This window comes from Hemicordylus capensis, chromosome 7 (assembly GCF_027244095.1).
Source record: "Hemicordylus capensis ecotype Gifberg chromosome 7, rHemCap1.1.pri, whole genome shotgun sequence".
In the NCBI taxonomy this organism is placed as follows: Eukaryota; Metazoa; Chordata; class Lepidosauria; order Squamata; family Cordylidae; genus Hemicordylus; species Hemicordylus capensis.
In genome coordinates this window covers 19,622,587-19,638,454 of record NC_069663.1, presented here as the reverse complement: position 1 = coordinate 19,638,454, position 15,868 = coordinate 19,622,587, and the positions used below count along the sequence as shown (strand labels likewise).

The 15,868-nt window shown below is 47.8% G+C and overlaps 1 protein-coding gene across 1 annotated transcript; it reads left to right on the top strand.

The window, feature by feature from the left end:
• Positions 1 to 3,142: 3,142 nt before the first annotated feature.
• Positions 3,143 to 15,868, top strand: LOC128332817 (IgGFc-binding protein-like). Its single transcript, XM_053267578.1, has 10 exons — positions 3,143 to 3,188; positions 4,460 to 4,513; positions 5,475 to 6,134; positions 7,205 to 7,803; positions 8,237 to 8,801; positions 9,585 to 10,180; positions 10,544 to 11,114; positions 11,728 to 11,927; positions 13,209 to 13,589; positions 14,961 to 15,868. The coding sequence occupies exons 1-10, from the start codon at positions 3,143 to 3,145 to the stop codon at positions 15,249 to 15,251; spliced, it is 3,963 nt and encodes a 1,320-aa protein (XP_053123553.1). The 3' UTR covers positions 15,252 to 15,868.

Here is a 15,868-nt window from a genome sequence, read left to right as displayed (position 1 = left end):
ACTCCCAAGTTTATGGGCAATGCTCTGGGTCAGTTTCTTCATTCTGTTGAGGCAGAAAAATCCCAGAGATGAAATTCTGCTTCTCTGGGACTTCTTGATTAATCTGCCTGTCAGTGCAGTCCCAAATATATCCAAAACAAAAGCAAAGCCAGCAATTCTCTGACCACTTGCCTTTTCAGTCTTTAGCAATCCAGATGTACTGCATTATGGGAAATGGCCTGTTATTTACTGTGTCCACTGACACAGTTGTGATGATACATCTGCAGAATGGAGGGAACTTTGCCTGTTTCGAGTAGCGCTGTACTTATACCAGATATGGGATCGAACTGGAACAAGAGTTGGCAGTCCTCACCGTGCCACAGTCTACTGCACCTGATCCAGAACTCTGGCTCCAGAAGTGTGGGAGGGAGGTGCTGGCTAAGGTGAAGGTGATGATGATGGACACTCTGTATGTTCTCAGAGGCACTCTGGAATCTGCATCTGCCGGAATAGCTACTGGAAGAAAGAAGTACACTCAAGCTGAAGTGTGACCGTGGTGAGACCCATTTATTTATAGTGCAGTCTGCTGCGTCTCTCAACCCCACCACTTCCCTTGACTTTCTTTGTCCCTTTCTTCAGGCCAGAAGGAACTTGCCTCAAGCAGCAGGCGGGGAGGAGGGCCACGAAAAGGAAGAAGTGCAGTAGGCGGCACCCACTTTCAGCGCTTCCAATCATTCAACATCATTTCTAGACAAGAACCTCGTTATCCGACCTGGCTCTTAAGCAGGGCCTGCCCAGCCACAGATGACTCCACACCACTAGTCTATCTACCAGCAGATAGATTCTTCTGCCTGAAGGAATCTTCTCCTGGGAGCGGAGTTCACCTCAAAGCCCTAAGGCAATTTTGAGCCAGGCTGTAATTGCCCCACGAGAGTTAGGTGGGGCAATTACATTGGGTGTAGGAGGTGTGGAGAGCCCATCCCCACTGCAATATTGATTGGATTTCAATTAATAAAATGGTGACCTTCCATCCCCAGAGATCTAGCCTTGTGTCCTTATTGGTGTGAGCGAGACAGTGGAAGCCTCGCCCCAAACCACGCCAAACTGAACGGCTCACTAGAGTATGGAAAATAATGCACGTGGTTCAGCTGACTATTGGTTTCAAAGCATTTCTTTCAGATATGGCCATTTGGAGAGCTTTGGGGACAGATGGTGTAGCAGATGATAAATGACATCTCATGACCTTATGGTGCCGTAGTATGTCTAACTTTGTAACCTTTCAGTATGTCTAACTTTGGGCTTGAAAGTTCTGCCTTTGATTCATGAAGAATTATGAATGCACCTGACCCAGAACTTTGGCTCCACTGGTGTGGGAGGGAGGTGCTGGCTACAGTGAAGGAGCGATACTCTTTATGTGCTCAGAGGCTCTCTGAAATCTGCATCTGCCAGAAGAGCTATTGGAACAAAACAGATCCCCCACCCACCCACTGCTGCTCTTTTAAGTGTTGGATAGTGTTTTGGAAACCATGAAAAACATACTACAGCTTTCAAGCTGACCTAACATGGAGATCATTGGAGTCTGTCCAGTCTCACACACCCATCACACCCCACACACTGCTCCAACTCCATGACCAAAGCCAACTGGTTGCACTTATTTAGGGAGTGGTTGTAGGCCCCGGACTTGTGGTATGTTGTCTATTTTGTGTCCTGTGCCTCTTTGGCCTGCCAAGAAAACCAGTCCTTTGGGGCTGAGAGATCTTCCCTGGAAGTTCTTGGGAACCAGGCTTGGAATCCTTTTCCCTATAAAAGAGGAAGGAGCAGCTGAGAGACAGGGAGAGGTGGAAGAAGCTTTCTTCCTTCTCCTCCTTTGTCAAGCTGTTTCACGGAAGAGCTGAAGGTAAGAGACTACTTTGTGACCTAGGTTATGCCTGAGTTGGATCCATCTAGCCTCACACGTTTCCCATCAGTGGCAAGAGTGCTAGTCAGTCCAGAAGAAATGCTTTTAATGGGGTTGGAGGCTGGAGCAGAGGGGGTGGGCCTACGATATGTTGCAGCTGCTGCAAAAAGCAGACTTGCCAATTCACTTTTGGTGAATTGGTTTGCAGTAAAGGGGATCTGTTCCCTTGCCTTTCTCCTTGTCCTCCATTCTTCACTAACCCAGGATTAACAATGTTACTGACAATCAAGCTGTTTACTTGCTGGGCTGAGTTTGACAGATCAAAGGGAACAGGATGCTGGCCTGATCCAGCAGGGCTCTGCTTATGTTGCAGCAGAGATCTGTCACTGGTTATCAGTCATCATGGCTATATGAATCCTTCATGTCCAGAGGCAGTATACCTCTGAATACCAGTCTCTGGGGCAGTCAGCAGTAGGAAAGGGTTAGCCAAAGTCCAGGGCCTGCACATCCCATGCCCCCCCCCCCCCCAAAATCATCTTTAGTCTGTCCTGGCTGGTGTGGTTTGTGCCCTCAAGAACCTACATGTTAAAAATGATGTTTAACTTGCAGCGGGGCAGCGGGGGGTAGGGGGACGGGACTCCAGAGGCCTTTAGGTCAAGGCTCCAAAATTACCTAGGTGCACCTCTGCCTTCATGCCTTGTTTGTGAGCTTCTCAGAGGCAGCAATAAATTGTGGTTGAGTTGTCATTCAGCAACAGCTGGACAGCCAAGGCTGTCGCCCCTGTGTATAACAACTACCTAAACTTCTCACTGCTGTGCATATTGGGGGTGGGGTGGGGGGGGCTACGTTGGGATATGATCCCAACATATATCATATATCTGAAAGTGCTATTATATGGTGAAGTTTTCAAATATCTGAAGTGCTATTATATAGTGAAGAAGGATCGGACTTGTTCTTTATTGCTCCTGGGGACAGGACGAAAACCAATGGGTTGAAATCACAAGGAAGCAGAGTAGCCTAGACGCTATGATGACTTTCCACATTATAAGAGCTGTCAGACAGTGGAACAGCCTGCCTTGTATGGTAACCTCTTTCACAAGAAGTTTTCAAACAGAAGTTGGGCCATCTGCCCAGGATATTGTTGCAGATTCCTGAACCAAATAGCGGAGTTTGACTGGAAGACCTCTAAGGTGCCTTCCACCCCTAACATGACATGATCCCCCTTTATCCATACAATAGCCATGCAAGGTTGGTTAGGCTGAGGGCATGTCACTGGCACAAGGTCATCTCAGCCTCACAACAACCTTGCAAGGTAGGTCAGGATGAGAATGCATGGCAAGTGGAGGGGCATGCACTTTGATCCATGGCCAAGATGAGCATTTAAACAGGGGTCTTCAGTTCAGTAATCACTCTCTGCCTCATGCCTAACTCACTCCTGTGCATGTTGGGATGCACAGGAAGGGACAGTTGCTTCCCCCGTTAAATATAAGACAGCCACCACTTTATAGGGGGCTCTACAAACTACTTTCACCTTGCATCCCACAAAATCTAGTCCTCAATATACACATGTTCAAGTATTTCATATTTTATTATATTTAGCTCTTGCCCTTCCTCCAAGGAGCTCAAGACAGTGAGGCTATTCACACGGTTGCAGAAAATCGGGCTCCTCTAGCCCGATTTTCTGCAGTCGTGTGAACCACCAGGCTCAGCTGCGAGCCTGGTGGTTCTAGAGCGGGTAACCCACTCAAGTACCCCTCCCCTAAAACCGGGTTTGCAGAGCGAGCAGTCCGCAAACCTGGTTTTTAAATTGTGAGTAGCCGCGCCGCCGCTCCACACCGCGGCTACTCACGAGGAGTTCCCCGAAGGGGAGGCGAAAAGCTGCCTCCCGGCTCCGGGGGTCTTGCCAGCATGCCCTGCACACTCACACAGGCCATTCTGGAGCTGCTCCCCCAGCCCCCACCGGCTCCGTCACGGAGCTGGCATTTGTGTGGGCGGCTGATCCGGCCGCCCAGGGCTCCGTCCCGATTGTGAGTGGGTGTAGCCTACTCTCCCCGCTCAGCTCACCAAACCGGGTCTCACTGATTATGAGACCCAGCTCAGTGTCTGTGATTCTTCCTCCCCACGTGAGGTCGGTTGGGCTGAAGAGAGAGGGATTGGCCTAAAAGCACCCAGACATGACTGAGCAGGGAAAGACTTGGATGAAGACTGGTAATACCTGGCTTCAACACTGACCACTAGACCACACTGCTGCCCAAGTTTTCAATTGCTGAAGTTTCAAATTGCTGAAGAGAAAAGAAACTCAGATCTCCATTTTAGCTGCGGCATTGCTGGAGGCCCGAGATCTCTGCGAATTTGAGTTTGCTCTTCATTTCAGTATCTTCTTAAGTGAGGCAACAATCCTATACTCATTTACATTGGAGTAAATCTTAAAGTTGGACAAACAAAAAGGGTGTTATGAGCATGACCTTGAGTTCTGCTTTATGCTGTAGGAGAGGTGAAGATTGTGGTGTGTCGAAGAGTCCATGTCCAAAAAGGAAAGGAAACCCTTCTTAATTCATTCTTCTCTTCTTTCTTGTTTTACAGCAATGGCGGTGCATAGGAGTCTGTTCCTCTTGGCTAGTTTGGCACTCTTGAGTGGTGAGTAAGCCGGGCTGGAGTGCACTGCTTCAGATGGGTAACCAGTTGATGGTGTGGCTCCTTGGCTGCAGGGAGGGGGCAGCGAGGGGGCTTAGGGAAGACTGCAGCTCAGTGGAAGAGCATCTGATTTACATGCAGAAGGTCCCAGGTACAATCCCTGGCATCTCCAGGTAAGTCTGAGAAAGACCCATCTGAAGCCTTAGAGAGCTGTTGCCAGCACGTGAGCTAGATGGACGAAAGTTGGACTCCGTATTGGGCAGCTCTTCCACCCACTCATTTATTCTCTCCACATTTGTAGGTTCTGTGTCATTCTGAATCTCTTTTCCAGTTAGCGTCTTCTTCACTTTGCTCAGTGTTGTGAGCAACTGCTTCCTTGAATCACTATCCGCCCCAACCTCTGACTAAACAGAACCCAGAGGGTGGGCCACACACCCACTGGTCTCAATTCAGATCACTGGGCAAACCTTACCTTTGCAGAAGCCATGCTGATTCTCCTTCAGCAAGGCGTGTTGTTCTATATCAGGGCTGCTCAACTTAGGCCCTCCTGCAGATGTTGGCCTACAAATCCCATAATCCCTGGCTATTGGCCTCTGTGGCTGGGGATGGGAGTTGTATTCCAAAAACAGTTGGGGGGCCTAAGTTGAGCAGGCCTGTTCTATATGCTCAGTAATTTATGCTTTCTGCCATTTTATCCGGAACAGACATTAAGTTAACCAGTCCTTTATCAAGTTAACCAGTTAATTTCCTTGATCTCTGGTTAAGCATCAGTGTGGCACTCGCTACTAATAGCAAGGTGTTGCTTTCTGTCTATTTCCCAGCTATTTGGTGTATTTTGAAATGGGGCATTGAGAATGGTACACATCATTCCCAATCTGGTTTGCATCCCAGGTGATACTAATATCATTGGTGATACTATTTCCAGGTCCTTAATGATATCTTCTTCTCTTCTTCTTCCTTTCAGGCTCTTGTGTTGCCAGTACCGATGATACGGAATTTGTCACAGCTTTCATGCAAAACAACCAGCAAAACCATCCCAATTCTAATTTTCGGCTACATATCACCGGGCATCACCCTAAAACTACTGTCGTAGTTACAGTGAACAAGTCTATGTTCCGGAGGACCATTCCTCTCCGTGAGGGACAGACAGTGTCGATTAAGCTGCCAGAAACCATAGAAATGATTGGGTCCAACATCTTCGATAGGACTGTGCTGATCAAAGCTGACAAAAACATTTCCGTGTCCTATCACAACCAAAAAGACTTGTCAGCTGGTGCCACTGTAGTGTATCCAATCCAGCAGCTGGGCACACAGTATTCTGTGGTAACCCCACCGGGTGACTTGCCAAACACTTTCAAAGAATTTGCAATTGTAGCCCACAAAGATCCAGCCAGGGTTGATATTCATCTGTCCGGGGCTGTGACATTCAAAGGGCGGAATTACCCTGCAGGAGAAAGACTCATTGCTGACCTTGAACCTTTCCAAGCAATCCAGCTGCAAAGCTCAGATGATTTATCTGGCACCAAGGTTGAAGCGGACGGACCTGTGGCTGTCTTGAGTGGACACAGCTGCGCTACCACCAACGCATCTTGCAGCCATGTTGTTGAACAGCTCCTGCTGCCAGGTCTCAGTTGGGATACCGCTTTCATTGTTCCCCCGCTGTTGGGGTGGATGTGGTTAGGGGGGCTGTCATGGAGAGCGCCTGAATTTCTGAATCTGAAGCTACACCACTGGGACCTTAACTAAATAATCCATACCGTTCACTCTGATCATGTGCGGCGTGTAAGACCCCTATGCACTTTGTATGAATCTAAGGAGCCATTCACATGACCTACCAGGTGGGTGGGTGAGCAGGCAGGCAGAAGTCTCTACAAACAATGGTTTCCCCCCAGATGATCGTCTTATGATTGGTGGGAATGCAGAACATGCTCCCACACAATCTGTGCATCTCCATGCAGTGCAGAACAGGGCAGATCACTCTGAGGCTGGAGAGGAGAGCTGGTCTTGTGGGAGCAAGCATGACCTGTCCCCTTAACTAAGTAGGGTCCACCCTGGTTGCATATGAATGGGAAACCACATGTGAGCATTGTAAGATGTTCTCCTCAGGGGATGGAGCCACTCTGGGAAGAGCATCAGGTTCCAAGTTCCCTCCCTGGCATCTCCAAGAGAGGGCTGAGAGAGAATCCTGCCTGTAACCTTGGAGAAGCCGCTGCCAGTCTGTAAGTTTCATTTCTGCTTATGGGCACCTTCCACTGGTTTCTGGCTGGTTAGTTTGTTTGCGCTGCACTGCAGAAAAACCCGCGAGCATCCTGAATGCATGGAAAACCTCCTCTCAAGTTCTGCCACATCATTCAATAAATTCCTCTACAAACAGGGCGAACACACCACAAAAGGATTGCTTAGTAGAGACAGCAGCTAGTTCCACCTGTGATGTATGCAACCAGTTTCTCTTAGTTTGAAGCTCCCTGAGAGCAATTCCAAGGTGATGGGGTGAGCTCTGTAATTCTGCATGACTAATGCTTACAAGTTTGGCATTGCTTCTCCTTGAAATGTAGTTCCTTGAAGTGTGTGTGTGTGTGTGTGTGTGTGTGTGTGTGTGTGTGTATATATATAAAAATCTCAGTTAGAAAGGGCATCTTGATAGGCATGAGAATTTGCCTGATATGTTTTGATCATGGCTCAATCTTGTTCCAGGCTCATTATCTTGTCCTGAGAATAGTCACTACGAGGCCTGTGGAAATGCCTGCCCAGCAACCTGCTCTGACCGGACGGCACCTTCCACATGTGACGACACCTGTGCAGAGATCTGCCAGTGTGACGAGGGCTACGTCCTGAGCGCTGAGAAGTGCGTCCCAGTGGAGACCTGCAACTGCACCTACGACGGCATGACCTACAAGGCAGGCGAGGAGTTCTGGGCTGGTGAAGGCTGCCATTCCCGCTGCATGTGTGACCCCAGACTAGGCACTGTGTGCAAAGATTATTCCTGCAAGGCCAATGAAGCATGCATTGTGTTCAGAGGAGTCCGGCAGTGTCGTGCTGTCAGCTACTCCACCTGCATAGGAACTGGAGACCCTCACTATACCTCCTTTGATGGGAGGAAGTATGACTTCATGGGCACCTGTGTGTATCAGATGGCAGCAGTCTGCTCCGAGGACCCCACTCTCACCCCCTTTTCAGTCAACGTGGAGAACAACAACCGCGGCAGTAAAAAGGTGTCCTTCACCAAAGTGGTGACTCTGGAGGTCTACAACATGACCATCAGCCTGAGCCAAGAGTATCCACAGAAGGTCCAGGTACACATGCTGGGCTATGGGGACATTAGGAAGGTTTCAAGATGGGGCACGGAAGGGGTCAGTTCCTCCTCAAAGATAAGGTGCCAAGAATACACATGACTTCCATGCGGAAGAATAATGTGGATACCTTTAGAGGGTGAAGAGCAGCCTGAATGTATTTTCCTGAAGCAAGAAGTGTGATTATAGAGGCAGTAGGCTGAAAAGCAGTGACCTTAGGAAACAAGGGAAGGTTCTATAGGAACATAGGAAGCTGCCATATTCTGAGTCAGACCATAGGTCCATCTAGCTCAGTATTGTCTTAACCAAGCAAATGTGGAGAAGGCAATTAATGTAAGACATACCTTTGCTGATTAACCATCTGCACAATCCCCCAGAATCCTCAGGGTGGGAAATCACCCAAAAACCCTGATGGTCTTTTCCATGTATCTTTCAGGTCAACGGGGTTTTTGTGGAGCTTCCATTCTCCTATGAAAATAAACTGAAAGTCTACACCAGTGGAGTCCATGGCTTCATCAAAACAGACTTTGACCTGAGAGTCAGCTTTGATTGGTACAGCTATGCCAGGGTCATTATACCCAACACTTATGCCAATGCTGTCTGTGGACTTTGTGGCAATGCCAATCAGGATCCCAGCGATGACTTTGCCATGCAGAATGGAATTCGGGCAAGGAGTGAGACTGAATTTGGAGATAGCTGGAAGGTGAAGGAGGTTCCCGAGTGCTCAGCAGGATGCACGAGTGACTGCACTGTGTGCCCAGCATCAGAGAAGCAAATCTACAGGAGTGACCAGTACTGTGGGATCCTCATCAGAAAGGATGGACCATTCAGGCAGTGCCAGGAGGCCATTGACCCAACCAGCTACTACGATGACTGTGTCTTTGACACCTGCCAGTACAGAGGACACCACGGTACCTTGTGCAGCGCCATTGGTGCCTATGTGACAGCCTGCCAAGCAAAAGGCATCCCGATTGGGAAATGGAGATCAGAGTCCTTCTGCAGTAAGTCTTCACTCCTGCATCTCTTTTAACTATCCAATCACATGGCTAGCATCCAAAGTTGGAATAGTGAGGCTTCTTGCAAGAGTTCAGGTCTTCAGAAGGGCACACCATTAATCCCCAAGGCCACTTCTGTTTCCATAGCCATGCAGTGGTGATGGAGAGACTCTCTTGGCTGAGTGAATCACTCTGTTCTCAGTCACTTCCGCTGTCCAATCCCATGTGGAAATGGGGACTTTCCTCCACAAGCCCCTGAGATGACATAAAGGTCATCAGGGAAACGGTTCCATTTGTGTAGGGGGTGGGGAGACTGGAGGAAGCAGAAACAGAGTGGCCTTCTTGGTGAAGTTGTATTTTTGTTGCCTCCTCTCTCCCATTCCATTCCCAGAAGCTAAGGTAAGGTCTACCCTGAAGCCTAAAAGGGGCCCACGCAGGTAGGAGGAGGCCCACAGAAATTAATTTGCAGGAGACTCCCGAAAACCTGGAGAAGGACCTGATCCAAAAATTGTGAGAGGAGACAGGTTGGGGTGGGGAGGACTGGCTTGAGGAAAGAGGAAGGCATTATACTATATTATTGTCCCTGAAGAAGAGCTCTGTTGAGCAACAAACACATAAAGCAAGTCAAGAGGTTTCGTGGTGTTTAGTCATAGGATGCAGAAAGACAATGGATGCATTTCCCAACTCCATCTGCAATAAATGGAATATTCTGTCTGGACTATAAAACTAGTTTGGTCCTACATTTGAAAAAGACATACAATGGAAATGTGTCATTTGTTTCCCTTTCAGAACTTCCCTGTCCATATGGCTCCCACTATGACCTCTGCGGAACCGGCTGCCCTGCCACCTGCCAGAGCTCCCCCTCTCCAAAAAGGTGTGAGGCTCCCTGTACTGAAGGCTGCTTCTGTGACCCTGGATTCATCCGCAGTGGGTCCCAGTGCGTCCCTCTTGCAGAGTGTGGCTGTGAGCACCAGGGCAGGTACTACAAGAAGGGAGAGGAGTTCTTCCCCAGCAGCTCCTGCGAACAGAAGTGCCAGTGCTTGGGCAAACGCACCATTGACTGCCAGCCCTTCTCCTGTGAAGCACATGAAGAGTGCAGGGTGGAGAGTGGTGTCCAAGGCTGCCACCCCAAGGGATACGGAACAGCTATTGTCTCTGGTGACCCACATTATATTTCCTTTGATGGACAACGTTTTACCTTCCAAGGCTCCTGCACTTACACTCTAGCCAAAGTCTGCGGCAAAGATCCTCGGTTATTGAACTTCTCCGTGTTGGTGAAGAATGAGAACATCGGTGATGGGCCTGTTTCTGTGGCCAGCATGGTTGAGGTGTCGGTTCATGGATACACGGTCCTCCTTCACAGGGGACGGAAGTGGAAGGCTGTGGTATGTGTCAATCACATGAAGACAGCAGCAGCCCCTTTCTCATAAAAGCCTCCAGTTGCTTGGTGAATGCCGAGTTCATGGGTTTGACTCCTTTCTCATGGACGCTGCATGCATGGCCGCTAAGGGGTGTGACCTTAGGGTGGGTTAGCAGCAGGGGGGTTGGCCAGCAGGCATGGTCCCACTCTCTCCTGGATATTGCACTTTTTTATCCAGTAAGAGGTGGGAAGAGGACTAGTCATACATCACATCTAGCTACAAATTCCTGGTGTGAAAAATAGCATAATGTGAACAGGTGCATTTGTGTGTGAGAGAAAGGAGAGACTAAAACTCTTCCCCCATGGGTATTCTTTGTTCTTGATGCAGGTGGATGGAGAGCTCTACACTTTGCCACTGAACAGAGAGGATGAGAAACTCTGGATCACCCAGGAGGGGAACAATATCATCCTCCAGTCATCCTTTGGCCTCACGGTCCTTTATGATACTTCCTCGTACGTCCATGTGTCTGTCCCCAGCAACTACCAGGGCCAGATGTGTGGTCTGGGTGGCAACTTCAATGGTGACAAGAGTGACGATTTCAGGATGCCCAATGGAAACACTGCCAGAAGTGTGGATGAGTTTGGGGCCTCTTGGAAGGTCCCTATGGATGGAGTCAGTTGCTCTGATAGCTGCGGTGAGCATTGCCCCACCTGTGATACAGCCCAGACAGCACCCTTCCGGGCTGAGAGCCTCTGTGGAATGATCCAGTCCAAGACAGGCCCATTCAGAGAATGTCACTCATTGGTGAACCCTGCTGATTACTTTGAGCACTGCCTGTATGATATGTGTGTGGCCAGCTCAAGAACTGATACCCTCTGTCACAGCCTTCAAGCCTACGTAGCTGCATGCCAAGCAGCTGGAGCCAGAATCAAACCCTGGAGGACAAGCGACTTTTGCCGTAAGTTTGCAGAGCAGGATTTTATTCTCAATTTTGCACAAATCTGTCCAGTATCAGAAACCAAGTGCTTTGAGCTTTAGCTTACCTGATTCAGAAGATTTGAAAGAGTAGGGATTATTGCAGCGGTCCTCATTGTATCGCCTGGGGGGCAGCGGTGGCCCCCATCAGTGTGGCTCCCTGACTAAGGGTTTATCAGGCCTTCCAGAGGTGGCCATTCCCAGCATGCAGTGCTGCACTTGGCCCAACACCGGTAGAGGTTCTTGAAGGGAAATGGAGCCCTCTTGAGCTCCAGGCACCATCTTGGAATGTGTGCACAGAGTTTTTCCCACTGCTTTCTCTCCTCATAATGGAGCCACTATCTCCAGTACAGAGAAAAGTGCACAACTGTACAGGGGTCAGCACAGTGGAAAATGGCTCTCACGCTGACGGTTTTCTGAAAATTGGCCCGCACTTGAAAGATTGTCTAGTTCCCTGGATTATGGCATTTCCTTGGAAAGTCTTTTTTAGATAGTGGATCGCTTCTTGCAAGAGTTCCAAACAAGTACAATATCCAGGGTTATCATCACATATATATAATTATTCTATGGATACTCTCTCTCCTTCCTCCCTGCAGCCTTTGCCTGCCCAGCAAATAGTCACTATGAGACATGCACCATGACTTGTGAAACCACTTGTGCCAGCTTGACCACTCCAGCTCAGTGCACCAAGAAATGCTTTGAAGGTTGCCAGTGCAGTGATGGCTATATGTTTGATGGGGATATCTGTGTGCCGATGGACAGATGTGGTTGTGTGCACAAAGGAGTCTATCTCAAGGTAATGCTTTTCAACCTTTTTATGCTGTTGCCATTTATGTATCAGAGGACATGTAATGGAAAATGATGCATTAGGCCAACAAGGGTATTCCAGAGATAAATATCTCTAGCCTCTTTAGAGTTAAAGATGTCTAGCAACAGGGATGGTGGGAATTCAGCTCAGTGGCAGAGCATATGCCTTGCATGCAAATGGTCCCAGCTTCAATCCCTGACAAGTCCAAGTAGGAAATGACCCCTGCCTGAAACTCTGGAAAGTTGCTGATGCTGTCAATGTAGACAGTTCTGAAGTCGATGGATCAAGAGTCTACCTTTTAGATAAGGCAGCTTTGTATGTTCCTGTCTAAATATTGAGACTGTTCTTACAACCAGCCTAACTCAGCCGGGGGCAGCCCAAACTGGTTTAGGCTGGTCATAAGAAGTGGCAGAATCCTCGCGAATCCCTCTGCTTTCCTCCCGCCCAACTCTCCTAAAGAAGTAGACTGTTAGCTGATGTTAAGCTCACACTTAAGTTGGCTGCCAGGTATTATGTCTCCTGCCTGAGGAGACACAGAGACAGTGGCATTGAGCACCCATCTGATGGGGGAACGCGGTGTATTGTGGGATGACCGGAGGCGGGAACAACAAGCCCCCAGTTCCCTCTGCCCCGCTCCGTGCTTCATGGAGCAGGGCTGCTCATATGGGAGCACCACCACCTTCACCTTGCTCCCTACACCTTCACCTTGCTCATCTGTGGGGAAGGTAAGGTTTATGCTGCCTCCCCACCACAGCCACCCACACACCCTGGCGATCATGAGAATCATCTCATTATCTTGGTTTCTTCTCTAATCAAGTAGTAATGTTGGTCCATCAGTTAGACAAAGGATTTTTGCCTGGAAGCAGTATGAACAGAAGCTGTAATAGGCCTAGTGGAAAGGGAAGAGGGAAGAGAAAGAGAGAGGGAAGAAAGTAAGAGAAGAGACCAGGCTAAGGTGAAGCTTCAGAAGCGAATTTCTGACACAGGGGAAACACTGCCCAGGATAACCTTTCCATGTAATTCTGCTGACTGCTTAACCATGAATCAGGGGGTCTATATGCTGCTTCACATTTGGAACTCAGGACATCTGGGTTTCTTGATTGTTTAATCTCTTCTCTCCATGGAAAAGGGGAGAATGGTGTTGTATGTTGAACATCCTTTTCATCAAGGCCAATTCTTGTGTCTCATTCCTCCATTTTATCTTGTGTCTCATTCCTCCATTTTATCTTGTGTCTCATTCCTCCATACCCTCTGTGAATTCCCAAACAGGTTGGAGAGAGCATCTTCTTCAGCAACTGCACAGAGAAATGCACCTGTGCAGTCTCAGGCAGACTCACCTGTGAGAAAACCAGCTGCCAGTACGGAGAGACCTGCACCCTTAGGGACGGTGTGCATGGCTGTGTGAGGCAGGAAAGGGAGTGCAGGCTCAGCCCAGGAGCCCAGCTCACCTCCTTTGATGGGGCTTCCGGAAAGTACTTCTGCAGCGGGATCTACGACATGGCCTCTGTTTGTGACGAAAGCACCCTCTTGTGGTTCAGAGTGATGGTGGGCATGGGAAAGGACTGTGGCGATGGTTTGGCAGTCAAGAGGGCCGTCTACGTTTATTTCCAGGATGCATCCATCATTGTTAACATGAACAAAGATGTATGGGTAAGAGTAAGCCTCAGATCACTTCCATTTCTCTATTGCTTCCATGATCCAGGGGTAACTGCAGGTCCTGCAGAGGTCCCCTGGAGGGTTTTCAGACAGCAGGTTTTACAGTGGGTTTACCGTGAGGCTTTATTGCTAGTTTGGGGGATAACGGATACTCTGACGCAAAAAGAACATTTTTTTTTTTACCCCGGACATAAATTGGGCTATGTTCCAAAACAGAGGGGAAACCCCAAATTGTGTGTGAAGTGCTCTCTGAAATATCTCATTGACTTTGGGGTAAATCTGACTGATTTGTGAATGTACACCCACCATTCCAAAGTCAAGTTGCAGTAGTCTCGCAGGCTGAAAAAGCTCCTGCTAAGTAAGCAAAGAGAATCCTTTAAAAAGTGTTGATTCTCTTTATCGAGCAGAGGGAGAACAACTGGCCCTGTCTATCCCCAGCACAGCATCCCTCCAGTGGCTGTTGCTGGTGTTGACCTTATGTTTCTTTTTTATATTGTGGGCCCTTTGGGGACAGGGAGCCATTTAATTTATTTATTTTATCTGCTTATTTATTTATTTTATTGGTAAACCACTTTGGGGACTTTTGTTGAAAAATGATATATAAATATTTGTTGGATTCATATTAACTGTAGGTGCTGCTAATGGAAAGTGAGAAAGAAAGCTACCTGAAAACCAGGAGCCCTTAACTAACCTTGGCTTCATTTTGAAAAAATACAGATATACAGAGATGGTGTCAGGCAGTGCTTCAAATACTCTCATCCTAGACTATTTAGGGATTAAGTCAAATACAGTTGATAGCTTTTCAAATCTTCCCGGTCCAGGCTTTGTCAGGAGTGGCCTTGTGCCAGTTTCCTTCAATGCAGCCAGGGACCACTCCTCCCTTAAATGAAACATTAATTGTCTCCTGGACAGAGACATGTCCTACTATTTGGGATTAATTAAATAATTAAAAAATACTTGCCGATCTCCTACTCATTACTCAGATTTACTGTTAATATTGGAATTTAGAGCCTTAACTCCATCCAATGAAAGTGTGGGTGATCCACCCTATACTGTCCTTTATGTTCTCTGATTGCAAGAACAAGGAGAGTATTTAAATTCTGTTATGATGCTAAGTTCATGTTAAGTAGTCCAGAGTATGCAGTTTCAGTTGATGCATAGCAGGCTCCAGTGTTTGACTTAACTTTCAGTTTTTATGGCAAATATAACAGATTCTGGAATGTTCCATAGGATAGGATGCAGATTTTCTTTGATTGCTTCAGCCTATAGTAGTTGTGGAGTCTCCTAGTTCTCAGATTTCTGCTGTTTTCAGGGTCTCCATTTGAGCCGCTCTCTCATCCCTCCTCCAATCTTTATGTTTTCTAGGTAAATGGGCGCTCAGTATTTCTCCAGCAATCATACACAAAAAATGCCATCACTTTAAGGAAGGCTTTGGATGGGATCCTGATTGACCTGGCTTCTCAGGTGCAGGTCCACCTCCATCTCAATGGACAGGTGACTGTGAGACTCAAGAATAGCTTTGCAGAGCAGCTGTGTGCCCCATGTGGAAATGCCAACAGAGACCGCTCTGATGACCTGAAGCTGCCGAGTGGGCAGCCCACAGATAACTTTGATGAGGTCCTCCATGCTTGGAAAGCCAAAGACTTCAATCTTTAGGAGGTTCCTCTAAGGACAACAGCTGTTCTTCCTGACAAACCAATACAAGCACTCCAGATTCACTCATTCCTTCAGGCCCATTTTTGGAAGTCTAGTGTGGCATCAAGCTTGGACTAAGTTAACACCCAAGAAATCTGCATTAATAAAGGACATGCATCCTCCACCAAAACGTGGTTCATCACCATTATTACTGCTTCCTCATCCCACATTGCAGAATCTCAGTGTACTGTGCAATGCATTGATGAGGGTCTATAACAAGGAATGTGGGAATTTGCTGGTTCCAGGCCTCCATTCCCTGACACTTTAATCCAGGCTTCCCCAATCTGCGGCCCCCCAGATGTTGCGGAACTACAACTCCCAGCATCCCTAGCCACAATTTATTGCTTGGAGCTTCTTATTGCTTGGAGAAATGGGGAGCGGGCACCTAGCCATCTAATTAATATTCTGGATTTTGTCTAAATTTAATATATTCTGCATATGTTCTCACTTTTGGTCATCTCATTCTTGTCTATCTCTGTACTATGAGGCATTTCTGTGACGACTGGCTGGATAACAAAATAATCAAATTCATTTAACAACTAATCACTGCAACCCTAATTATAGAATAATGATCAAAA